The 27,951-nt window shown below is 41.8% G+C and overlaps 1 protein-coding gene across 5 annotated transcripts in view; it reads right to left on the bottom strand.

Annotated features, from left to right (window-relative positions):
- Positions 1 to 27,951, bottom strand: part of GRHL2 (grainyhead like transcription factor 2) — a 144,363-nt gene that overhangs the window by 56,952 nt on the left and 59,460 nt on the right. For all 5 annotated transcript variants that reach the window (XM_030553601.1, XM_030553602.1, XM_030553604.1 and 2 more), the window contains 6 exons: positions 27,651 to 27,840; positions 25,351 to 25,418; positions 23,317 to 23,707; positions 17,918 to 17,973; positions 14,952 to 15,108; positions 12,240 to 12,351 (listed from right to left, as the gene is read on the bottom strand). In XM_030553601.1, coding sequence (XP_030409461.1) covers positions 12,240 to 12,351; positions 14,952 to 15,108; positions 17,918 to 17,973; positions 23,317 to 23,707; positions 25,351 to 25,418; positions 27,651 to 27,840 — 974 coding nt within the window. The remainder of the gene's footprint in view (positions 1 to 12,239; positions 12,352 to 14,951; positions 15,109 to 17,917; positions 17,974 to 23,316; positions 23,708 to 25,350; positions 25,419 to 27,650; positions 27,841 to 27,951) is intronic.

Here is a 27,951-nt window from a genome sequence, read left to right as displayed (position 1 = left end):
ATTGGATTTTTAACAAAAGGATATTTTCTTCCAAAAATTTAATTGGCATTAAAACAAGCAAACAAACAAACAAACAAACCCATGAGTGTTTAAGAATAAACAAAAACAAAAGTAATCAAACATATCCCCCCTCAATTAATTGGTTTTTGCTTCCTTTGGACCTATGATGTCATAACCCTATCAATACTCTAGTCATCCAAAGAGTATTGAAAGGGAAAAACCCAATGTAAGTGAGGCCATGTCTACATCTAAAATTTTGCAGCGCTGGTTGTTACAGCTGTATTAGTACAGCTGTATAGGGCCAGCGCTGCAGAGTGGCCACACTTACAGCAACCAGCGCTGCAAGTGGTGTTAGATGTGGCCACACTGCAGCGCTGTTGGGCGGCTTCAAGGGGGGTTCGGGGAACGCGAGAGCAAACCGGGAAAGGAGACCAGCTTCGCCGCGGTTTGCTCTCGCGTTCCCCGAGCCACCCTGCAAACCGCAGGGAAGGAGACCTGCTTGCTCGGGGGTTCGGGGAACGAGAGAGCAAACCGGGAAAGGAGACCAGCTTCGCCGCGGTTTGCTCTCGCGTTCCCCGAACCACCCTGCAAACCGCGGGGAAGGAGACCTGCTTGCTCGGGGGTTCGGGGAACGAGAGAGCAAACCGGGAAAGGAGACCAGCTTCGCCGCGGTTTGCTCTCGCGTTCCCCGAACCACCCTGCAAACCGCAGGGAAGGAGACCTGCTTGTTCGGGGGTTCGGGGAACGAGAGAGCAAACCGGGAAAGGAGACCAGCTTCGCCGCGGTTTGCTCTCGCGTTCCCCGAACCACCCTGCAAACCGCAGGGAAGGAGACCTGCTTGCTCGGGGGTTCGGGGAACGAGAGAGCAAACCGGGAAAGGAGACCAGCTTCCCCGCGGTTTGCTCTCGCGTTCCCCGAACCACCCTGCAAACCGCAGGGAAGGAGACCTGCTTGCTCGGGGGTTCGGGGAACGAGAGAGCAAACCGGGAAAGGAGACCAGCTTCACCGCGGTTTGCTCTCGCGTTCCCCGAACCACCCTGCAAACCGCAGGGAAGGAGACCTGCTTGCTCGGGGGTTCGGGGAACGAGAGAGCAAACCGGGAAAGGAGACCAGCTTCCCCGCGGTTTGCTCTCGCGTCCCCCGAACCACCCTGCAAACCGCAGGGAAGGAGACCTGCTTGCTCGGGGGTTCGGGGAACGAGAGAGCAAACCGGGAAAGGAGACCAGCTTCGCCGCGGTTTGCTCTCGCGTTCCCCGAACCACCCTGCAAACCGCAGGGAAGGAGACCTGCTTGCTCGGGGGTTCGGGGAACGAGAGAGCAAACCGGGAAAGGAGACCAGCTTCGCCGCGGTTTGCTCTCGCGTTCCCCGAACCACCCTGCAAACCGCAGGGAAGGAGACCTGCTTGCTCAGGGGTTCGGGGAACGAGAGAGCAAACCGGGAAAGGAGACCAGCTTCGTTCCCCGAACCACCCTGCAAACCGCAGGGAAGGAGACCTGCTTGCTCGGAGTTCGGGGAACGCGAGAGCAAGCCGGGGAAGGAGACCAGCTTAATTACCAGAGGCTTCCTCAGGTATGCTGGGATACCTGCTTATTCCACGGAGGTCAAGAAAAGCGCTGGTAAGTGTCTATATTTGATTACCAGCGCTGGATCACCAGCGCTGGATCCTCTACACCCGAGACAAAACGGGAGTACGGCCAGCGCTGCAAACAGGGAGTTGCAGCGCTGGTGGTGCCCTGCAGATGTGTACACCTCCTAAGTTGCAGCGCTGTAACTCCCTCACCAGCGCTGCAACTTTCTGATGTAGACAAGCCCTGAGACCTGAATTTCTAACCCATTTTTCTCCTTTGCCAGAGGGCTGAGATTACTCAATGTAATAACCTTTATCTTAACTTTTACCTGCATCTGCACTTCAAAAGTATGTTGATTTATAGCTTCGTACTCAGTTGTATAAAGAGAATGTTTTACATTCTGTAAATGATGGCCCTATATGAATTTGGTATTCTTTTTCTCAACCTTGTTATTCCTTTAAGAAAAATGAACATTATCTAGGTTTTCAAAAAATAATTAAGAAGCAACAATAATTTCAAGTACGCTTGCATGGCAAAAGTGCCAGTGTTGTGGTTGTGATAAGGGAGAGAAGTATAATACACATAAAATTTTCTGCTTTGAAGCACAGGGATGCTGTCTGGACTAATGAAACAACACGCCTGGAATGCTTGAAACAGTTTGGATCAAAGAATTCAGAACGTTCAGACCACAGGCATGGCATGAAACTTTCAATGAGGTCAAGCAATTGGACACAGTGAATGTGTATAGAGATGGTCTCTGGGCTTTTTTATCACCACTGTGACCACAGGTCATCTTTCTAAATGAAGACACTGGCTTTCCTGTAAGCAAGAAGAATGAGGAGATATACATATGTAGTTTAATATGCACATGCATCCACCTTCCCACCCACCCCTTCGATTTATGATTCACCCAAAAATGCCTTGTGCAAATGATTGTTGCACATGAGCATGCTGTGTAGGTGTATCTTGGAAAGGGTTGAACAAGATGTCTTGTAAAGACATGTTTTCTTCATGTAAAAGACAATAAGTACCCACTATCCCACCAGCATCTCTCTTCCCCCAACACTCCCCCCTCCCATTTCCTTAATTGCCATAAACAAATCTCAGGAAATGTGTGACATGCCATTTAACAGCAGAGCTGCACATCATTCCCTCCAGCTCAAAGATAACTAAAGAAGCCAGAGCAGATAAATCAGCATTCTTGGTTGTGAAAAGGACTTACTGTAGCTGTTTTAAGCAACAATCTGGTTGAGGCCTTTAGGTGCTACCTCGGTATAAGTGTTAACTAATGATAAATCGTCATTTAGAAATCATTTCCATGGATATTGGAAAGTTGCCATCATTATACTTTCTCCTCTCAAGCTGCTACTGCTTTAACAGAAAGAGAAAATTGGGGTTCTTTGATATGCAAGAAAATAGCTCTGCAAGAATTATTTCCATTTTGTTTGGAAAATTCTATACGGAACCAATATTGAAATTAGCAGTCTATTAAAACACTATAAATTCATAACTTGGGTACAAGCTTGCACGGATAATATGCTATGGGTAACTGTTTTTGTTTTAAGCATCCAAATGATTCCAATATTAGGTAAAATATAGGTAAAACTGTACCACTGTTGGTCATATTATGGTATCAATACTGGCCAAGTGATTACAGCATGTTGTAATGTAATCCGCTTCTGTGCTCCACTGTTTTTGAAGAGAAAGTCAGTGCACTGTGGGATGTCTGAGCATGTAAGTGTTAAAAGGTCAGAAATATTTCCCAGTCCTCCGGTAGAAGAAAAGAGGTGAGGTGGAAGTGCCTACCTCCTTTTCCACAAAAATCCATACCTACATTTAGCCTTGATTTTGCAACGCTCCTTTGCTCCCTGCTAATTAAGGGCTTAAGCCCTTAAATCCTTTCTTAGGGCTTGTCTACATCAGAAAGTTGCAGCGCTGGTGAGGGAGTTACAGCGCTGCAACGTTGAAGGTGTACACATCTGCAGGGCATCACCAGCGCTGCAACTCCCTGTTTGCAGCGCTGGCCGTACTCCCGTTTTGTCTCGGGTGTAGAGGATCCAGCGCTGGTGATCCAGCGCTGGTAATCCAATGTAGACACTTACCAGCGCTTTTCTTGACCTCCGTGGAAGGAGGAAGCCTCTGGTAATCAAGCTGGTCTCCTTCCCCGGCTTGCTCTCGCGTTCCCGGAACCCCGAGCAAGCAGGTCTCCTTCCCTGCGGTTTGCTGGGTGGTTCGGGGAACGCGAGAGCAAACCGCCGCAAAGCTGGTCTCCTTTCCCGGTTTGCTCTCTCGTTCCCCGAACCCCCGAGCAAGCAGGTCTCCTTCCCTGCGGTTTGCAGGGGGGTTCGGGGAACGCGAGAGCAAACCGCGGCGAAGCTGGTCTCCCCAAACCCCCCTTGAAGCCGCCCAACAGCGCTGCAGTGTGGCCACATCTAACACCACTTGCAGCGCTGGTTGCTGTAAGTGTGGCCACTCTGCAGCGCTGGCCCTATACAGCTGTACTAATACAGCTGTAACAACCAGCGCTGTAAAATTTTAGATGTAGACATGGCCTTTTACAGAACAGCACATAAGCAACTGCTTAAGTTTAAGCATGTGCTTGTCTCATTAAAGTAATTGGGACTTAAGCTTATACTTAGAGTTAAGTATATGCGTAGAGGCTTGGGATGGGGAGATAGAACTCTAAGGTAGTTATATTGGGCTCCCATTCCTGTAGAATCTAAATATCTCACGATCTTTAGCATACTTATCCTCCCAATACTCTGCGCACTAGGAAAGTGCTCTTAGCCCCATTTTACAGGTAAGGCACAGAGAGTTAACTGATCTGGCCAAGGTCACATGTCTGTCGTGGAACAGGGAATTGAACAAAGGGCTCGAAAGTCTGCACCTAACACCTTAACCATTGGACCATTCTTCCACCCTAGCTGGAGCATTAAATCCAAGTGTACCAACTTAGCCACCCCTACGTATCCAGAGTGAGCTGGAGCAGGCTACCCAGCTTCCTCCTTGCCCCAAGAAGACAACCTTACATCAGAAAGAGAAGTGTTCTTCAGGGAGAGCCCTAAGTCATAGTGGAAAGCAAAGAAAGGATACTGAGTCTGTCAGAAACCATTTGCATTTTGGGTCTGGGTATATGTCTGAATGTCATCTAAACATTTGGACTCCTGAATACAGACATCGTCCAAATATCAACTGATTCTCCCTCCCACTACTAGTCCCAGTATCAGCTAAGGGTCCCTCCCACAGGAAATCAGCAAGTAGGATGCACTGCTGAAGGTGAGGCAGTGCTTATAATTCTCCTTCAGAAGGCTCATATCTTTAGCAGCAAGAGGGGCAAAGGAGTCTTCAGTTCTACAAATGTCCGGAGTGTTTTCTTCAGACTCTCTCTGCCTCTGTTTGGTCTCTCCAGCCTTCAGGTGCATAACTGAGGAGTGGAAAAACCAATTTCTTGCAAGTTCCAGGGGTTGTCAATACAAATTTGCATCATTTCAGCATTTGATTTATTGCTAACATACAACAGCTGTGTTCTGGCTTCACTCCATGCTCTCAATACTGAAGCCAATCTGAACATTGAGCCTAAGACATCAACCTGCCCTGGAACCTTAGTTCATTAACATGCTCAGTAGAGGATGCTTTTCTGCATTCTTCACAGTAAAGATGAGCCCAAGCCAAACCCCCAGATCAGGACTCCCCTGAATTTGGGTAAAAGTTGGGTCCACATCTGCAGTTTGCAGCTCAAGCTCATCTCTAATTCAAAAAAGCAAAACAATGCACAGAAGCTGATGACAGGAGTATCAAAAAAGAAGTAATGTGATGGAATATTGGCACAGACACATGGACACCACCGTGGCTAGCAAGTATCACAGCTGGGACCTTCAGCACCAGCCCCTATTATTTGAGCTAAAGGAAGTACTCCTTTAGCTCTGAGCCCCATTGTTGTTCTGTAGGCCATGCTTTATATTAAGGATATATTAATGAACAGTTTATAAGGGATTAGTGAATGATTAATAGAGGTAATAAGCATGTAACAGGCATGAATAATATGTGACATAGAGGGTTATAAGTAAGACTGCGATTTAGTCATGGAGATCACCGTGACCTCCAAAGACCTCCGTGACGTCAGCCAGTTCCGGCTGGGAGCTGCAGGGTCCCCTGCCACCTGCAGAGGCAGGGAGCTGTAGGGTACCCCCGCAGCTTCCAGCCACCATGGCTGGTGGGGGGAACCCTGCAGCTCCCCCACTGCTCCCGGCCGCCACGGGTGGCAGAGGGGACTCACGCTGCTCCCTGCCCCTGGGGATGGCAAAGGGAGACCCGTGCCATTCCCCGCCACTGCGGGCGGCTGGGTGGACCCGGTGGCAAGGAATCCCCACTGCTCGTGGTCACCCTGGGAGGCGAGGGGGACTCAGCAGCAGGGGGGATCCCCATTGCTCCCATGCTCTCTGCGGGCAGCAAGACAGAGCCCCGGAGCTCCCGGCTGCTGCGGGCGGCAGGAGGAACCCCGGCAGCTCTCAGCTCCAGCGGGGGGACCTTGGAGTTCCCAACCCTCTCTTCCCCCAGCTGCCCAGGCTACCCATTTTGTCATGGGTATTTTTAGTAAAAGTCAAGGACAGGTCACAAGCTTCCATGAATTTTTCATTATTCCTTGTGACCTGTCAGTGACTTTTACTAAAAATATCCATGACAAAAACTTAGTATTAGCTATACGCACATCAGTACAAGGTGTTATAGATGGTTATAACAATCTATGGCAATTTACTATAACATAAATTAATCATTTCTTAATACTTTATAAACTATCCTGTATTTTTAATATGAAGTGTATACAATATTCGTTACTTGTACCACGCCTAAAAGTGTTATAGGTGCCTCAGGAAAGCAGCTAGATAATGCCCTGCCTCAAAGTGCTTACAAGCTGGAATATAGAAATGACCCAGCCAGTTAGTATGAGAAGAGATCTGAAAGGAGCTTCTTGGACCAGCCATTAGCAGGAAACATGATCACAAACACTAACCAGTTTATTGTTATGTTAGCACTCTTGAGAACGAAAATTCTTCCACTCCAAGAGGAAGCTGGTAGCTATTGAATTATCTTTAAGAAGGCCCTGATATTGTACTCTAGATGCAACAGAAACAGAAGCATGAGGAATAATAAACTGACTATAAATAATAAGCACTACAAAGATCAAAGTGTGTTCATTAGTTAATACCCAGATCTGCATGCAAATACAATGTCATGAAAATTAGACACAATGTTGCATAATGTCTTCTGCCTCTGTCACAGCTTGGCCCTCTGTGTGGAATAGATGTAGCATACACTAAGCACCGAGTTATTATTGGCCCAAAAAAAAAAAGTGCAGCTGTTTTGCGGAGCACAGCGTTTGAAAGCTCACGTATGAACTATACTTGACAATCATTTTGTTCCCAAGTGGCAGCATCACTTGTAACACCAGCAGTTTGGAAGCCCAATGTTCAAAATTTTAATTCTTGATTAAAGGAAAATCTGTTTTGTAAATAGTTTATTTGGCAATGGTAACCACCAAAGAGCTTATTTCAATTGCACTTAGCTGAAATACCATACAGAAGTGCCTAGAGTGCTAGAGCTTATTCCTGAGAAATGTTTTGGTAAAGTTTAGATCCATGCTAAATAGTTCTCGTGTTTGACATTGACCATTGTATCATTAAACCTAGTTATTCCAGGCTTCATGCAAGTTTACAGTCTAAATAAAAACTATAGATAGGAGTGCCTGGAAGTCAGTGACGGCCTATTTCTCTTCAAATTAATACAAATGTCAAGGACATTAATTGTAGCATATATGACACATTGCTTATGCACAGCATTCATTTTGCTGTACTCCAGTATACTGAACACACACTGTAGATTTACTTGTTCGGGCAAGGGGCCTAAAATGTATCCATTGTGAAATCCTGGTCCATTGAAGTCAGTAGGAATTTCACCCCATGTCATCAAAGGTGCAAAGGTATGACCATTGGTACTGCAGCATGTATATACTAGTATCAAAATATACAGCTTTAAACAATAGTTGTGACATGATACAACTTCTCTCTACATTTGCTCTGTTAGTGTATTTCCTATGACAACTAAATAAACAAATTCATTTGGCCTGGGAGCTGAAAAGGAATTTTTAATTAATCTTCCTCAACAGATGGACAGTTTTCAACTTGAGTCACTGGGGCCAGGTTGGCAGGAAGGAACTCAGTAACAGCACCTTAGTAGCTCTCAGCAAATAGGTGGGTTTCTAAACAATCCTAGTCTGAGGCCTTGTCTGTACCAGTGATTCTCAAACTAGGGCTGCTGCTTGTTCAGGGAAAGCCCCTGGCAGGCCAGACTGGTTTGTTTACCTGCCGTGTCCGCATGTTCGGCCGATCATGGCTCCCACTGGCCGTGGTTTTCCACTCTAGGCCAATGAGGGCTGCAGGAAGGGCGGCCAGTATGTTCCTCGGCCTGCGCCACTTCCAGCAGCCCACATTGGCCTGGAGCCGCAATCGGCCGAACCTGCGGACGCGGCAGGTAAACAAACCGGCCCAGCCCGCCGGGGTATTTCCCTGAATAAGCGGCAGCCCTTGTTTGAGAACCACTGGTCTATACTACACAATTACACTGCAATAATTACTCCATTTTTTCATGTCCACACTATCCTCCTTCTGCTGGTGGCGCACATCCTCACGAGGAGCCCTTCCACTGATTTCTGAAGGGCAGGGTGGGGAGCTGAGAGCCCGGGCTCCCAGTGCCTGGCAGCTGGGCTCCCAGCTGGGAGCTTGGAAGGGAGACTCCAGCTGTGAACTGTATGCAGAGCCCACAGCCCTGGTTTGAGGCTCCAGCTGTCAGCATTGCAGGACTGCTTTATGTCGACCTAATTCTATGGTGTAGACCTGGCCCCAGTGGAGGCTGGGCCTGGCAAAATCGGCAATGGACAGGCAAACCTGATGTTCTCTGTCTGGGCTGAGAGCCTAGGGACTGCTCCCAGTACAGTACAGGTGATCTTTGATTACCCCTTTGTTTTTAACAGTGCTATTTTCTCCACCATCTCCAAGTCCTGCTTTTCTCATTTCTCCCCCTCCCTCCCTGCACTCAGTTGTTTGGTTCCCTCAGGCAGTCAAAACAAGGTAAACGCTGCCTGCTTTGGTCTAGCAAATGCCTTAGGCTGGAATCTGCTGCAGATTACTAGGTACGTAAACTGCACATGGGGGGAAGGTGGAAGCTCTGCCACTGATGAGATCTTCCCAAGCACATGGGGAGGGCAGTTGCAGGCTCTCAGAGAATCTTGGAAATGCCTGTGGTGGGATGAGTAATAAAGGAGCTTATCAGGATAACTCATCAGGGTTCAAACAGCTTTACTCCCAGTTTTTGGTGAGACAAACAGTCAAGAGCAGACAACAAAGGGTGATGGGGTGTGTTGCATGCTCATTGGCCGTCACTCATGCAGACTCTGAGCTCTTGAGCAGACACCAAGAATGGATATTTGCACTTGTATATTATTTTGCAGCACTGCTTTCTAATAGCAGGAATGTTTTATAGTAATGGACATATTCATAGCAGATCGATTTAAATTTAGGAATGGAGTTTCTGTTCGTTTTCCTTTTTCACATTTTCTAGGGCATCAAATATGAAGTGCTGAATGGACATGATGTTGTAGCATCTTAGGCCCTAATCCTACCACAGACAGAGTGCAAATGGACTGCTGTGTCTGCACAGAGACTCGTTGTTTGATTTTGATGGGGCCCTGTGTGGATGTAGCAGTCCACCAGTTTACTCTCTTTAAAGAAGCAGGCTTTGGAAAGAGCCTATAACAGTGTTGGGTGAAAGATCATCCCTTGGTCAGTGAATCTTCTTTTTTTAAAAAATGAAGAACCTGCCTTGGACAGTATCAGACGAGGCTTATTAGAAACATGGAATTTTTTCACATTAGTCATACTATGGTTGCTTGCCCTAACCTGCTGCTGAATGAAAACATCAGAGAAATACAGAGAGGAGGCACAATCTGGGGGTAAGTCCAACTTGTAAGAATACCACTCAAGAAAACAAGGCCAGCAAATAAACTGAAATATTGATTAATTCCCTTGAAACCAAATAGTGAATTTCTCAGAGACAGCATTCAGCTGTACTATTATTAGAAGCCTTATTTTCCCAGGACCAAACATAACACAAAGCTGGGAGGTATTGCCAATACAGAGAGGGACCAGAATATCCTACAAGAAGATCTGGATGACCTTGTAAACTGAAATAATAGTAATAGGATGAAATTTAAAAGTGAAAAGTGCAAGGTCATGCATTTAGGGATTAATAACAAGAATTTTTATTATGAACTGGGGACGCATCAGTTGGAAGTAACAGAGGAGGAGAAGGAACTCGTAGTATTGGTTAATTGCAGGATGGCTATGAGCTGCCAATGTGATATGGCCCTGAAAAAAGCTAATGTGGTCTTGGGATGCATCAGGCAAGGTATTTCCAGTAGAGATAAGGAGGTGTTAGTACCATCATACAAGGCACTGGTGAGACCTCATCTGGAATAGTGTGTGCAGTTCTGGTCTTCCATGTTTAGGAAGGATGAATTCAAACTGGAACAGGTACAAAGGGCTACTAGGATGATCTGAGGAATGGAAAACCTGTCTTATGGAAGGAGACTCAAAGAGCTTGGCTTGTTTAGCCTAACCAAAAGAAGGCTGAGGGGAGATATGATTGCTCTCTATAAATATATCAGAGGGATAAATACCAGGGAGGAAGAGGAATTATTTAAGCTCAGTACTAATGTGGACACAAGAACAAATGGATATAAACTGGCCATCAGGAAGTTTAGACTTGAAATTAGGCGAAGGTTTCTAACCATCAGAGAAGTGAAGTTCTGGAATAGCCTTCCAAGGGGAGCAGTGGAGGCAAAAGACATATCTGGCTTCAAGAGTAAGCTTGATAAGTTTATGGAAGGGGATGGCATGAAGGAACAGCCTAATTTTGGCAATTAATTGATCTTTGACTACTAGTGGTAAATATCCCCAATGGCCTGTGCTGAGACACTAGATAAGGTGGGATCTGAGTTACTACAGAGAATTCTTTCCTGGGTGTCTTGCTGGAGAGTCTTGCCCACAGAGTTTAGCTGATCACCATATTTGGGGTCTGGAAGGAATTTTCCTTCAAGGCAGATTGGCAGAGGCCCTGGTGGGGTTTTGCCTTCCTCTGCAGCGTGGGGCATTGGTCACTTGCTGGAGGATTCTCTGCACCTTGAAGTCTTTAAACCACAAGTTGAGGACTTCAACAGCTCAGACATAGGTCAGGGGTTTGATACAGGAGTGGGTGGGTGAGATTCTGTGGCCTGCGTTGTGCAGGAGATCAGACTAGAAGATCATAATGGTCCCTTCTGACCTTAAAGTCTATGAGTCTATGATTCCATGAATTTGGACACTATTAGATGATTACTCACAATTTCTGGAATTTCTTCTGACTAAAACAACATCCCGCCCACCACTCACTATTATTTAATACATTGAACATTCAGCTGTTGACTGCAGTGTAGATATTATAAAAATAATTGATAAAGCTACTTATTTTAAAAATTAATGTCAAGAAATAAAAAGGAGAAATCTTTTAAAAGGCAATCTTTACAGGCTAATTATGAGTCTTCATTAGTGTTCTAATTAAAGATTAAAGATTAATGAAAAAGGCATACACAGATGCTCTGATTCAGCAAAGCACCTAAGCATGTGCTCAAGTCCCAGTGACTTCAATAGGACTTAAGCACATGTTTAACTTTAAGCATGTGAGTAACCCCATCCTTTTTCAACAAAGCACTTAAGCATATACTTAAGCTTAGGCATTTGTCTACATGGGAAAGTTTCACCAGTGACACTAGTATAGTTATACTGGTATAGTTAAACCACTGTAGTTATACTGGTGGAACTCCTCAAGGGGGCATTCCTATTCCAGAATAAGCATGGCTTTTTTTTTTTTTTTTTTTTTTTTTTTTTTTTGGTGGCTTAGTTTAAACAGCTTACAAGGAAACGTAAATTAAATCAGGAAAAGACATTCTTATACTGGCATAAGACTGTCCACACAGGAGGTTATACCCATATAACTAGAGTGGCTTAAATTCAACCTATTCATATACTAGTATAACTTTCTCCCTAGACAAGAGCTAAAAAAGCTATCTAGAAACAGGGGGAGAGCTTAGACATTCAAATCAAAAAAGTGCTTGCGACATTCCATGAGTTTAGGCTTTCAAAGTTCCCAAACTATCATCATTTCTGTCTAGAAGAGTTTTCCCCATGTAGAGGAGTTGGAGTGCATGGGGCATAGGTTTCCTATCAATGGAGAAGTTGTGGATATGATATTCTCTGAGTTCCACATGACAGCACAGCTCTTTCACTGGTTCTCTTTTCCTCAGCCCAATCCTCAATGGGGCTCAGCAGTTGCTAACAGTTGTGTCACAAAGCTTTTACCTGTAATCACTAGGTAGTCCAGGTGTTAAAAAGTTCCACCCCCTATGGTAATTTTGTACAGTATTTGCAATGCTGTTCACATATAAATTGCATCTACCTTTGACAGAGTTGATTTTTCCCTCTTTGAATGTTCTATTCCCTCACATAATAACAAACTGTGCTTCTCCACATTTCAATATGGAGTATGGAGAAGAATATAAATTCATAGAACTACTCACGTACCAATGTCAAGGACCCTCTGTTTAGCTGTGTGCTGCCGAGAATGCCAGTATTTCCAATACTTCAGCTGTTCCTCTCGGTTTTTATCTTCACTGAATACAACCATGACCACACTCTACAGAAAAGGGAAGTGGAGACTACATTACTGGCAGTACCTCACGTTTAATTAATTCTCAGATGCCCAAGTACTAGAAACTCACACCTGCATCCAAAACTACTAGAAAATCTTTCCTTGAAGGGAATACCATTCAGTGTTTTGTATTCTTGCCCTACATGTGTGATGCATTTAATATTTGAGTGCAATAGAAAGGTAATTTAAAAATAAAGCAGTGACAATGATGATGCTTATTCTGGAGTTTGAATAAAATGTGACTGAGTATTTATATTTAAGAGGGCTGTGTTTCATAGTGCTAAAAGTGGTGACCTCAAAAGCAAAAACATCCCAGATTCTAATTCTGACTGAGATACTTGGAATAAGTCATTGGGGATGGCACTGCAGGAAAATCAGAAGTGCAGCAGGAAATATCATTGTGAATGTTCTTGTTGTTTGATTTTTAAAAATATATAGCTGCAAATTGATTTAACACAGCTGAAAATACACCCTAACAAAACATAGTATTTTAGTGCCTGCAACAGTCAACAATTCTGACAAATTACAGCCTGTGATGTTTAAGGTTTGAGCTACTTTCAAACAGGTATTTTCATATGTGACGAGCAGCAATCATTTAAAAAGTGTTTTTGTCTGCATTTGTGGATATACCACTTTATATATCTCTTAGTCCAGTGGTCCCCAAACTTTTCAGACTAGCGCCCCCTCTTACCCCTGTCCATGACCCCTGCCAGGAGCCAGGGCTGACAGCAGAGCCATGGCTCCCGGGAGTGGAGGGAGAGGTGAGGGCATGGACAGAGGCAAGGGGGCCGAGGCTGGGGCACAGCTGGGAGTGGGTCTGGCTAGAGTCGAGGCAGGAGCTGCAGCCAGGGGACAAGGCGGAGGATGGGGATGGAGCAGAGCTGGAGGCGGAGTGGGGCTGGGTAGCGCTCCGTCTCTGAGCCCGAATGTTCCTCCACACACACACCAGGGTGGGGCATGCCCCCCAGTTTGGGGACCACTGAGTTAGTCCCCAGCACCCATCCTATGGTCAGAAGTCTTGCATATATTTTTATGTTTACCACAATGCTATTGGGTTTTTTTACTGAGCCTCATTTGAGTTTTCATTTCAAGTTCTGGATTCATTTTGCTCTAATTATGTGATACCAAAAACCAAACCAAGCCAAATTGTAACTTCACTTTACATTTTAACACTGGAGTCATAAAAGCTCAGGAAAAAATTGCCTATTTGAGCATATTTAAAAAATTTCTCTTTGCAGTCACAAATGCTGCATGCCAAGCTAGGCTGAAATTATGGAAAACAAAAAATAGCCCCTTCATTGTGTTCTTTTTGTTCTCAGATGAAGAAGCTTTTCCCAATCTCCACGCAAATTTCCCATAAATAAGTTCCCACCTTGAATCACCAAACTGTTTAAAAAATTGCTGCCTCTGTATGTAAAGCCTCTCAAAACTATGCATGAGATAAAGAGCACAACTGATGGTGCAATGACATCGCTGAATAGCCTCTCACTAACTGCAATTGACTTTGCATCAGGCATTTGTTCTGGAATTATATTCACATTTTCGCCCTTCTAGCAGGGTTTGAGAATTGTCCCCAAACTGTCTCAGAAGGGGTTATGTCATAAATCTGGTAACCCCTTTAAGAGATCTAATCATCTAAGAGCCTCAATAAACAGATTTATTTCATCTTGCTTTAATCCCCCACTGTGTCTCTGACACACAGCAAGAAAAACATGTTGAGAATGAAATTGGACTACAATGGCCACAGCTTTCTCAACCTAGTAGAATTCATCTGCTTCACATACTCACTGCACTTTGAGTTTCAGGGGACAGTGCCATTCTCAAGGCAGTAGGTTCATTTTGAGGCTCATTTTTCATTTCAAGCCTAACAGGTGATCACTGGTTAATCTGAAACATTATCAGATGAGCCCAGTGTGCTCACCACAGTTTGACTGTCACAACTCTGCTTCAGAAGCTGAGAACTGAGATGAAGCCATAAGTCTGATTTCCAAGGTGGGACTCTCCATAAAGGTTGTGTTCTTCTTGAATATAAAACAGCTCACACGCATACCCCACTCTTGTTTTGATTTGTAAAACAGATCATTAGTAAATTAATGGCCCAATCCTGCAAGCTGCTAATGCTCTCAAATTCCCATGACTTGAGTGGAAGCTGGGAGAGCTCACTCAGCACCTCCCAGGTTTGGGCCATGAGGACTCAAGCAGGTGCTTAATATTGGATGTCAGTGCAACTTAAGTATGTGCTTAAAGTTAAGCAGAGGAATAAGTGCTTTGCTGAATCAGGCCCATGAATGGTTCCACTGAAGTTAATGGGAGTACTCATGCTTAAAGTTAAACATATGCTTAAGTGGCTTGATGAATCATGGCCTTAGACAGATATATATGCAACTGGGCAGCTCATGAGATAGGACTGAAAAAGGACTAAAAAATATACTGCTGGTATCCATAGCTGATAAATTTTCCCCATATTTCTATTGGTGTTGTAGTCAAGTGTTTCTGCTGTTCCCACAAGAAAAATAAAACAAGCCATGAGCAACCCCCTGAACGTGTCGGCAGAACTCTGTTCTGTCGAGCAAAGGCTGCCATACCCTGACTTTGCTGATGGGATGTCGGAAACACTTGTTGTCACCCGTCTCGCTCAGAGTAATGGCATAAAACTGTCCTTTGTTCAAATAGGTCATCGGTCCTTCCCCTTGCTTTTGACGCAGAGATTTGGTAGCTTCTAGAGTATATTGAAAAGTGCTGCTGTAAGAGAGAGAGAGAGATCAAACAATCTCCATGACTTTTCCTTTTCTTTTTTTCCTTATTTATTTATATTTTTCATATGCATACAGACGGTATTGGCATAAAATTAATAAGAAACTGAATAGCAATAATGATGGGAAAAGGTCAAAATATGTAAAAATAGACAATAACTAAAATTATTTTCCTTTAAATCCATCAAATCTGGAATTCATTAAGAATAGACTAGCTAGATTGTAAGCCTCTTTGGGCAGGGACAGTCTCTTTAGTTTCTCTGTACGTAACTATGGGACTCTATATACACTCCAATGATGAGGGTGCTGACTGACAGGTGGGAATAGATCTTGGTTCACTGCTAGTAAGGGGAGCTAAGCTGCCTCCATGAACATCTGAACCTGCAGCTGGCACGGCAAGAAGAGTCCAATGAGAGGAACACAGAAGCTGTTGAGACAGTGTGCGAGAGGAACAGGACTCCTGACTACTGTACAAGGAGATGGGAAAGGGGAATGGCAGAGTGGGATTAATATTTTTTTTAAGACAAATTAGAATCTAATTTTTACAGGTATCTTTAGAAATGAACCCAACAGTGCAGAATACCTAGATTTCACTGGTAGTGCAATTGATGAATAATACAATTAGAAAAAACAACAGATAAGATATTAGTGATGTTATCGTACGGGAATTAGGATTTTGGAAGAGATGTTCCATAAGAGAAACTGCACCTTTATCTGCGCTGCACATTGTGAAAAAGTTTGAGAATCTCTGTCCTATAGACTCTTTCCACAGAACATTGTCTATGGGCATCCTACCATGCTGCATTACGATAATTTAGTATATTCATCCCCATCAGACTATAGTGAAACTTGCTGAATAAATGTTTCCCTTCAAAATACTTTTACAGACACCATAATTGAAAGAGTTACTTATAGGATATTGCCACAAGTTGAGGAAAATAATACCTTCTCAAATGTCTGAATTAACAAAGCATTTAAGCACTGCTGAATCAGGGCCAAAAGCAAGAACATGCTAAATCAAAAGGTTAAGGTGTCCTTGAATTTCTAGTCTAAACCAAATGCACTTTGATGTCACGCCATTGCCTATGGCAATATGAAAAGGAAATAAGGAAAAGACCAAAACACTGTTTTTCTTATTTTTAGTCACTAAATAAAAAATAACAACTACAATTTAGTAATAACAAGGATTTGCTTTCAAATCCCACCCAAAAAGATGAAAAAAACCAAAAACTCTCCATTGCATCTTTCCTCCATCTGCTGCAAAAGCATTCAGAAACTTTTAGTTTCAATATAGTTTAGTAGTAATTTTTATAATTTGAAATGAAGGTTAAATTTTAAAGGTGTTCCTAATTACATCACTCTACTCTAAAATCTATTCTGTTTTAATGTTAAAAAGAAAAATGTTTGGGTTTTTTGTGCTAAATTTTGCATTGTTTTGAAAAGACTACTGGATGTACTGTATATATTTTGTTTACGCTAGACGGGCATTTTAAACACAGAAGGCCAGATTTTCTTTGACATTAAGGCTCCTTGACATCAGTCAGTGTACAAAGGAATCTAAAATGGAGTTTAGTGTGAATCAAAATCAGACCCAGAAAGTGCTACAGTACAATTGACTAACAGTCCATGTGCCTTAGTTTGTTCTCCTGTGTATGACAGTTTCCTACTCTGGATGTTTCAGAAGGTGTTAAAAAAAACCCAAATACCAGATATACTGCACCTGGCTAATTGTGTAATACCTGTACTATACCGTAGTGGAAATTTCTTCCAGATTCCAATTGGCAATCAGTTTATGCCCTAAAGCATGAGCATTGCTACCACTTGTCATTTTTACCCTAGCAAATGTAACTGCAGTTATTATTCAGAAAACTTTCTAAGCCTGTTTTGAATCTCATCAACTGTCTGATCTAAAAGCCCTTTGAAATCAATGGGAATCTTTCAATCTACTTCTGTGGGTCTTAGACCAAGCCTTAAGTTACGTTGATGTTATTTATCTGAAGCATTCATTTCTGTACATACAGGGTACGGAACACTTAGCAGAATGCTATATAATTCACAGAGGGGACGCATTTCCTTTCTGAATGGTAAATTATCATCGGAACTTGCCCTTGGCTCTTATGCTAAAGTTTTTCATCTTCACAGAAATGCTGACAATACATACACTCCTGGATTATGTTTCAAAAACAACCAACACAGGAAATGGAAACTCTGCTGCATTGATGCTGCAGATATACTCCTGTCTAAGGTCTCAGTTCTGATCCCATTGAAAGGGATTGGGCCTTAAGAAAGCTATACCATGAAAAAAAAGTCCCATGCATGAGGGCCCCAATCCAGGAAAAATTTTAAGCATATGTCTAACTTTAAGCATATGAATAGTCTCACTGATATAAATTGAACTACTCGTGTGCTTAAAGTTAAGTACATGTTTAAGTGTCTACACTGCACTGGATCCACGGGAAAAACTCTCCTGTTGACTTACCTTATGCTTCTTGTTCTGATGGAGTACCAGAGTCAACAGGAGAGCGATCAGCAGTCGATTTTCCAGGTCTTCACTAGATCTGCTAAATCGACCCCTGGTGGATTGATCGCCACAACAGTTGATTCAGGGTAAGTATCGACGTGCCATCAGCGAAGACACACACACTAGTCAGATTTTAAAGCCAACGTGCAGAGCAATGAAGGAAAGCAGCAGCAGCAGCTGCACTCCCAGGCTGGTGGCAAAGTGGGGTTCTCCATACTATATTTTAATATGAGGCCAATCAGCTCCATCTATTCCCCATTGTCTTTCAGTAACTTACCTTGCTGTTTGTTCGTAAATGTATTCCTCAGCCCCTACTGATGCACTGCGGTACTTCTGAAAGTTATACAAAAACAAACAAACAAAAAGAAACAGATGATGAATTATTGGATACAAAGAAAATTAAAATTACTGACAAGATCATATTAAAACTTTTCTAGTTAGGTAACCCTTATAATAAACTATCAGGTAGTTAAGACTCAAAATACCTATTAGCCTGAGTAGTCCCTATGTGGTTTCACTTCTAGAGTTGACATAAAGAAATTATTTGCACCGAGTGTTTGGATTTTGTCAGTCTAACTAGCTCATTATAACCATATCAGTAAAGTGGCAAGTATTTGTGTTCTGCTTGCCCTTACATTATCACATATTTAAAAGAAACCTGTAATAACATGCATCACTCACAATTGCAAGCATGTCCCAAGCTGCAAATTAAATGAAAGCTTTTATGGTGTCTATGTTTTTAAAGAGGGTTTATGTGAATCTATTTCTAATTGTTCTCCACAACCCACGCACTGAGGCTCATAAAAAATTCGTATTATTGTATCATCTCATTTGGATGGGAGTGGGGACACAGGCTAAGGAAGTATTCTGCATGTAATATAGGATCATGTTAGAATAATAGATTCATTTGACAAAATGAAAGCAGAGCTATAAAACTAATCTGTGTCAAACTAATCTGATAACGTTCTTTGATAGGATAACGAGCCTTGTGGATAAGGGAGAAGCGGTGGATGTGATATACCTAGACTTTAGTAAGGCATTTGATACAGTTTCGCATGATATTCTTATAGATAAGCTAGGAAAGTACAATTTAGATGGGGCTACTATAAGGTGGGTGCATAACTGGCTGGATAACCGTACTCAGAGAGTAGTTGTTAATGGCTCCCAATCCTGCTGGAAAGGTATAACAAGTGGGGTTCCGCAGGGGTCTGTTTTGGGACCGGTTCTGTTCAATATCTTCATCAATGATTTAGATGTTGGCATAGAAAGTACGTTTATTAAGTTTGCGGACGATACCAAACTGGGAGGGATTGCAACTGCTCTGGAGGACAGGGTCAAAATTCAAAATGATCTGGACAAATTGGAGAAATGGTCTGAGGTAAACAGGATGAAGTTCAATAAAGATAAATGCAAAGTGCTCCACTTAGGAAGGAACAATCAGTTTCACACATACAGAATGGGAAGAGACTGTCTAGGAAGGAGTATGGCAGAAAGAGATCTAGGGGTCATAGTGGACCACAAGCTTAATATGAGTGAACAGTGTGATACTGTTGCAAAAAAAGCAAACATGATTCTGGGATGCATTAACAGGTGTGTTGTAAACAAGACACGAGAAGTCATTCTTCCGCTTTACTCTGCGCTGGTTAGGCCTCAACTGGAGTATTGTGTCCAGTTCTGGGCACCGCATTTCAAGAAAGATGTGGAGAAATTGGAGAGGGTCCAGAGAAGAGCAACAAGAATGATTAAAGGTCTTGAGAACATGACCTATGAAGGAAGGCTGAAGGAATTGGGTTTATTCAGTTTGGAAAAGAGAAGACTGAGAGGAGACCTGATATCAGTTTTCAGGTATCTAAAAGGGTGTCATCAGGAGGAGGGAGAAAACTTGTTCACCTTAGCCTCCAATGATAGAACAAGAAGCAATGGGCTTAAACTGCAGCAAGGGAGATTTAGGTTGGACATTAGGAAAAAGTTCCTAACTGTCAGGGTAGTTAAACACTGGAATAGATTGCCTAGGGAAGTTGTGGAATCTCCATCGCTGGAGATATTTAAGAGTAGGTTAGATAAATGTCTATTAGGGATGGTTTAGACAGTATTTGGTCCTGCCATGAGGGCAGGGGACTGGACTCGATGACCTCTCGAGGTCCCTTCCAGTCCTAGAGTCTATGAGTCTATGAGTCTAAGGGTATAGATGAAAAATGTGAAATATATTGCATCAAGAGGCTGAATTATGAAAATGATGTCCACTGCATAGATTGAATAAAGAACTATACACTACATTATAGAGCACAGGAAAATTATAATGTGTGAGAGCCTTGCTTTTTCTTCTTTTTAGTTTACCTTTTGTGGCCTTTTGTTTCTAAAGCCTCTCTGATGGATCATTAGGTAATATCTCATGGATTATTAATTATTACTATTGCTATTTTGTCACCACTCAAGGTTAATTACACATTGATGTGCCATGATAAAAATGCTCTGTAATAAAAAGACTTGGAGCCTGTTTAAGAGATACCAGTTTATTACAGAGTGTTTTTACTAAGGCACAGCAGTGGTTAACATAAGAACATAAGAATGGCCATACCGGGTCAGACCAAAGGTCCATCTAGCCCAGTATCTGTCTACCGACAGTGGCCAATGCCAGGTGCCTCAGAGGGAGTGAAGCTAACAGGTAATGAGCAAGTGATCTCTCTCCTGCCTGGTGACAAACAGAGGCTAGGGACACCATTCTTCACCTTTCCTGGCTAATAGCCATTTTTGGACTTAGCCACCATGAATTTATCCAGTTCCCTTTTAAACATTGTTATAGTCCCAGCCTTCACAATCTCCTCAGGTAAGGAGTTCCACAAGTTGACTGTGCGCTGTGTGAAGAAGAACTTCCTTTTATTTGTTTTAAACCTGCTACCTATTAATTTCATTTGGTGACCCCTAGTTCTTGTATTATGGGAATAAGTAAATAACTTTTCCTTATCCACTTTCTCCACATCACTCGTGATTTTATATACCTCTATCATATCCCCCCTTAGTCTCCTCTTTTCCAAGCTGAAGAGGCCCAGCCTCTTTAATTTTTCCTCATATGGGACCCTCTCCAAACCCCTAATCATTTTAGTTGCCCTTTTCTGAACCTTTTCTAGTGCTAGAATATCTTTTTTGAGGTGAGGAGACCACATCTGTATGCAGTATTCGAGATGTGGGCGTACCATGGATTTATATCAGGGCAATAATATATTCTCAGTCTTTTTCTCTATCCCCTTTTTAATGATTCCTAACATCCTGTTTGCTTTTTTGACTGTTGTAAATTTGCAGTTGACTGGTCTTATTTTTATATCATTTTATGTGATATTTTCATGTATGGCTTGGTGCAGTGATGCCAAGAATGTCTCCAGAGGATAAACAACTTTAAAATATTGATCCTTGTTTTTGTTAAGATCAATACAACTAGTTTATATTACTTAGTATGTAATTAAGTTATTTTATTAAATTTATCTGAGACACAATTTAAAATCTGATCACTTATTTAAATCCATATTAAAATCAAGCAACAATCACATAGAAGATATTATCACTTTTATAATATTATGAAAAAAATCATGATCATAGTACTGTAATTTACATGGAACGTTATACATAATTCTCTTGTATTCTGCCTTGGCTGATTAAAATAATATACATCAAGATGACTTTTCTAAAAGGTATCTTGCACTTTTATAACAAATGTATGTGCCCAGGGCATTGAAATGTGGGGAGGCAGTCTTGGTGGTGGAAAAATTACTTTTTACAAACTAACACTTCACACCTGAGACAATTGGTCTAAAGCCCTGCAGACTCATTCCCACACATAGCTCTTACTCACATGAATATTCACGTTGATTTAAAAGAGATTATTCACATGAATAAGAGAGCTGGACTGGGCCCATCCTGCACACATTTTCAAAAACAAGAGTCATAACTCATATGAATAATCGTATTGAATGCACTGAGAATATTTACGTGTGTGAAGTTGCTTATGTGCAGGAATGTTGCTAGGCTTGAGCCGTGTTTGTAAGTTACAGCAGACAGTGCGTAATACCTAATTTTAAATTGGTAATATAAATGACAGAGTATATTTTAAAAAAAAGTTATAAAATATTACTGATGTCACTGAGGTATTAGCAAATATATGTATTTGCTCTTTTTTTCCAGTTTGTTAATTTTGTCCATTTGACAGCACTTTATCTGATGGATTCACTGTTCTGTGAAAGTTCAGTTGCATCTCCAACTGCATGTACTGGCATGATAGGATCAGTGTCATGAACTACCCTGGGGAAAGCCTATCTGCACACTACTCCCCAGCTCCTACAATAGGGTATTTACCAGTCTCCTAGCATAAGGGATGAAGCTCCCAGTTTAATCTAAACTGATTTTTAAAGGCACAATAGATTTCCTCATTATGTCACCACAGAGAGAATTCAGGTTGTATAGGTGACCTAAATATGCATTTCCATACCTTAACATGTTTGTATTCCTTTTAAGTTTAATTTTAATTCTGAATTTCCTGGGTTTGAATACTTGTTTTGGAGATAATTACATTCCTGTAATCTTTTTTTCCTAAATGAGTCATACATACTCTCAACCTTAACTCCATCTTAATGTAGTTTTTGTCTGGGAACTTCCTTTTTTTTCTTTTTAATTATTAATAATTTCATACATTAACAGGAATCAGGAAACCAAAAGAGAATATTACTATGTGATTTAAAGATATGTAGTATCAACCTTAAATTATTTTTTAAATTTTAACTTCTAGGGTCAGGCACTCTAGAGCAGCACAAAGCAACCAGAGAATACTGACCAGTTACACTAAATTTACAGTTGCTTTGCATTGCCAGAGCAGTGCATAGGAGCCAGAGCACACACCAGTTCTTCCCTCCCTCCTGTCCTCAACATTCCTCTGTACAAACACCCATCCACATAGCCCATCTTCCCCCTACCTTTTGACCTCTACATTCCCTTGCACCCTCCTAATACCACCCGTTTCCCCCTCCTGCTCTTCTTGATGAGCAGATCTGGTGCAATAGGTAGCTTTTGAAATGAACTATTTAGGATTAATGGTAATTTTTTGCCATTACTTTTCACAACTAAAAATGTATCCCTCAACAGAGATTGGTGCACAAACTCTTCCCCTTAAGAGATGCTCATGAACAATTATCCACTTTCAAAATGGTTGCCATCTCTTATTATTCTGAATAGGACTGAAGCTACAGCCTGCTAATAAAGTTAACTTGCCCTCTTTCAAAATAAGCCACCCCTACACCCTTTATTCTCAATGGGATTCAGGCCACATGATGCCCTCTATTAGAATACCCATCACCTCTCATTGTTTCCAATAGGTAAGAAGCCAAACTACCCTCTAGGATGATGGTTTTCCCTTATGCTGTCAGAAGGCAAAGAAGAGCACTGTGAGGACCAGCTGAATTTACTAAAGATGGTCACGGTCATTCACCTGCTCCTCTGTTCTGGAGAGAGCTAAAATATCCTGCTTGTGTTGTTTATTAATTATTAATTATTATTATTATTGTAGTAGTAATTACGAACACCAGTCAAGGACCAAGCCCCCACTGTGCTCGATGCTGTACAACAGAGAGTCACACTGTATGATTCTTTTTAATGAGTTCCAAGATACTAGTTCCTAAATGAAAAACTTACTTCTGTTCCCCCATCTTTGAAAGTGTCACTGTAAGTACTATCAGGAGTACTACGCTGGTCATCTTTGAGATAGTTTGTATGGGGGGCAATGTTGGGCACTTCATACTGAGTCTGTTCGAAGATAACTCCCCGGTGCTCCTCAGTTTCACCCCTAACATAATGCACTTGCGGGGCCATAAAAACTGGTGTGAACTCTTCTGCCTTTACCACAGTAACTCCAGTCACCGAGATTGGCGTTGGGCTCCCAGATACATTTGTGCTGTATTCCCTTTTGGAAGACTCCAGATGTTCTTGGTTTAATGAGAGATTAACTGGTACTGTCTTCAGGACTTGAACTCTGTTCTCTCCTCCACTCAAATTACTCTGAGCTTCATTAGTACCAAGACAATTTCTGTGAAACAAACAAAGGCCTGTGAATTGTCCTAATATAAACTGGCATCAAATTTCCTTGTTTAGGGAGTAAGCTGATTGCTACAGAAGTCAGGAAGAAAATACAACCTCAGCGCAAAACTTTCTTCATGTATTGAGGACCAGGAGAGGTTATCTTCCTCTGAAACATCAGGTATTGGCCACTGCAGGAATTAGAATGCAGGACCCAGTGATCAAATGGTCTGATTAGTATGACAAATCCTATGTGACCTATTTTTCATTCTCCTTAGACTACTATTTGGATACATAGTTAATAGATCAATACAAAAGCCCATTGGCCAAAATAAACATCAAGGGGTTTACATGAAATAATATAGTAACTGACAGTAGAACAATTTTCATGTGGTATAGAGAGAGTGTATTGTCAATAATGAGATTAATATTTTGCTATCTGCCCTTTCAGACAGCCACGGAGTGGTGACCATGTTTGCTGATATAATTCCTGAAGAAGTACTTTCAGGAATCCCACAACAGAGCAGGACAGTAATTGTTGCAGGTGCACTGTAGCTTTCAGCAGCACCGCCCTATCTCTAAGTGAAGGTGCCCTTGAAAACCCATGTCATGTGCAGTTGTCACACACGTTAAATGGTTAATTCATAAAGCTTTCAGCTTTCAACAGCTGCTAAGGGTTTTGTTCTCATTTTCAATAACTAATGAGAGCTGCTCTGATGAGAAAATGGCTGCCATCTTGGCTTTCCATTGGATGGATGTTTTGCCAATCCTGCTGTGGAATTTCTCTGGAGCCAGAAGGAAGTGGAACTCTCTCTCCAGATGCAGACTGGAGAAGTTTCAGCTTATGTTTTCATTGTAAAAAATGCAGCTTTTTGTGCATCAAGATAGCTAGTTTTATGTAAATCATAGTGGAGACAAGGCATTGTTAGTTTTTACCTCAATGTAACTAGCTGAGCAAACCCCCACTTTGGGGCATAGCTATGACCTTGACTAACTAAGGTAAAAGTTACCTGTGCCTTCTCTCCACTAGGATTTTACACTGAGATAGCTAACTCGATGTACAAACAAATCTATTTTTTGCAGTGAAGACATAGCCTCACTCTCCTGCTCGTGAGTCCCAATAAAGTCAGTTGTTTTTTTCTTAACCTACCACAGAGGATCCTTTAGCAACTTTGACTCCAGACACAGCAAAAGATATAATCTGACAGGTGTGAGGGGAAGAAAATGTTTGACAGAAGATAGTTTTAATGAAGAAGATGTTATGTAAAGTTATTTGCTGCCTAACAGAGATGAGATTAGGCTAAGAATAACTACCTAAATCAGTTTACTGAAGCCAAACTACTTAGCTTTTGTTACCAAAAAAAAAGAAAAAAAGGAGTATTTCTAATGTCAATTTTTTTTTCTGGTTTACTTTTTCAAATAACATGACAACTTCACTAGGATTCTTTATTACTTTGCAAAACACTTTTTTTTTTAAATCTCATTTAATTTTTTTAATATGTAGAGATGCATAATGGTTGCTTCCCACACTAGACTGTGTTTTTTTATCTTGTAGAAGGAAGTCGGAAGCCATAACAATTCTTTTGATTCACATCTGATCAAAGTTTCTTTTAGCTGCATTGTATTAATATATTATTTTAAATGATACTATACCTTTTATCTTGGTCTTCTTGATTGTCACTCACTTTGTTAACAGACAACAGCCTTTTATCTCTGGGAACCTGAGAAAAGCATCAGGCATTGGTCAGGCAAGTGTAACACTTTGTATTTGCAACTTCAGGTTACTATAGTCAAGGCCTGATTCTCTTCCGACTTGCAGAAGTCACCTACTACAGGACAGGCCCAACAAGGAAAATAACAGGACACCACTGGCCATCATGTACAGCCTCCAGGTAAAACCTCTCCAGCACATCATCAGTGCTCTACAACCTATCCTGGAAAATGATCCCTTACCCTCACAGACCTTGGGAGGCAGGCCAGTCCTCGCTTATAGACAGCCCCCCCAACGTGAAGCAAATATACACCAGCAACTACACACCACACCACAGAAACACTAACCCAGGAACCAATCCCTATAACAAACCCTGTTGCCTACTCTGTCCCCATATCTATTCTAGCAACACCATCAGAGGACCCAACCACATCAGCCACACTATCAGAGGCTCATTCACCTGCACATCTACTAATGTGATATATGCCATCATGTGCCAGCAATGTCCCTCTGTCATGTACATTGGCCAAACCAGACAGTCTCTACGTAAAGGAATAAATGGACACAAATCGGACATCAGGAATGATAACATACACAAGCCAGTAGGAGAACACTTAAATCTCCCTGGACATTCAACATAAAAACTTCAAAAACAGACTTCAAAGAGAAACTGCAGAGCTACAATTCATTTGCAATTTTAACACTATTAATTTGGGCTTGAATAGGGACTGGGAGTGGCTGGCTCACTACAAAAGCAATTTTCCCTCTCTTTGTATTGACACCTCCTCAGCAATTATTGGGAGTGGACCACATCCACCCTGATAGAATTGGTCAGCACTGGCTCTCCACTTGTAAGATAACTCCCTTCTCTTTGTGTGCCATTATGTATATGACTGTATCTGTAATTTTCACTCCATGCATTTGAAGAAGTGGTTTTTTACGCACAAAAGCTTATGCCCAAATAAATCTGTTAGTCTTTAAGGTGCCACTGGACTCCTCGTTGTTTTTGTGGATATAGACTAACACAGCTACCCCTCTGATCAATTTTGATAATTCTTGTTATACTTGCTAGAGATTGTAAATTGTTGAGGTGAATATTGTTTGATTAGTTAAAAACCAAACATGAAAAAGAAACCACATTGAAGCACAGCTTGAATGTAAAAATGCACATTCATTGTAAAAGTAATGTTAAAAAATGTCATCCAACACATCAGAGACACTGGGACCAAGACAATTCAAGTGGAACAAAAAGAATTTCAGATTACACAAACGGGAATCTGCACTGAGTCTCATGCTCTAGAGCGGGGACGATCACTGCAGGGGTTAAAATGGTATTTCTCACACAGATACTGCATGGCAAAGTTGGTAAGAAGCATTCCATGGTTTTGCTTTGACTTCAGTCATAGCCAGTAATCAGGGCCAGAGTCTTAGCAGCAGCCATACTTAGACATGATCAGAGATATGAGAACAAAGATGATTTCATGGTTAAGCTACTGGGCTGTGACTCAGTTTTCAAATCATGACTTTGTCACAGGCTTCCTATGTGAGTTTAATTAAATCCCTTAATCTTTCTGTGCCTCAGTTCCCTATCTGTAAACAGGGTAATACTACTTCCTTTCTTCTACCCTTTGTCTCTCTCATTGTTTGTTTAGATTGTAAGCTCCTTGGGGCAGGGACTGACTTTTATTCTGTGTCTCTACAGCGCCTAGCACAATAGGGTCTGATCCCAGAGGGGCCTCTAGGCACTACTTTAATACAAATAAATAATAACAACAACAACAAATGGAACTGCCATTAAGAGAGAAAACCTAGTTAAAGAGTGGGCAAAAATAAAAAGTTTCAATTTAAGCAAAATGAGTCACGATACCATAGAAACACCTCTAGATCAGCAAGGTCTCTGCTTTTTAAAGAATACTCCAGGTTTATAAACCAAATGAAAACTTAATTATATTCATCAGAGGTGTTCAGAAATGAAGAAAGCAAGAATACTGTACTGAACAAAACAGTGGGTCCTGGGTTCTTTTAAAGTTTGTAATCTTAGCTTTAATCCCCTGTGGTAGAGAAATCAAAAGGCCTTTAAGTTGTCTTCTTGAACTGGAGAGGGAGTTTAATGCTAGTGTCCAGTGGGAAGAAACTTATTTGGAAATTGTTCTTCAGCGTAATTCTCTCTCTTGATATGCCTTAAAAACAGACCCCTGCTAAATTTAGCAGGGTTGGAAGATATATCAATCAAGTTACCTACTTTATAATAATCATACAATAGGCCGAGAGCAGCAGCACTGTCCTCATCTCCATTTATGCTCATCATAGCCTTGGTAGCTGCTGTTAGGGGATTTTCCAGGTACGATTTCCAGGCTTCATCTTCACTTGTGTAGGCTCGTCTGGTATTGAATGGTGTCTCATTTGGTACTAAGGCCACAAGCCGTTTGTTACTGTAAAAACATAAGGCACACAATGGTAATTCACCAAAGACTTTTCTTTTCAAAGCCACAAACCACCTTACAATTTTCTATTGCATAATCTTTTCAAGAGAGGATGAGCAA

Source organism: Gopherus evgoodei, chromosome 2 (genome assembly GCF_007399415.2).
Source record: "Gopherus evgoodei ecotype Sinaloan lineage chromosome 2, rGopEvg1_v1.p, whole genome shotgun sequence".
In the NCBI taxonomy this organism is placed as follows: Eukaryota; Metazoa; Chordata; order Testudines; family Testudinidae; genus Gopherus; species Gopherus evgoodei.
The sequence above is the reverse complement of the archived record's forward strand: the minus strand, read 5'-3'. Positions and strand labels throughout refer to the sequence as shown.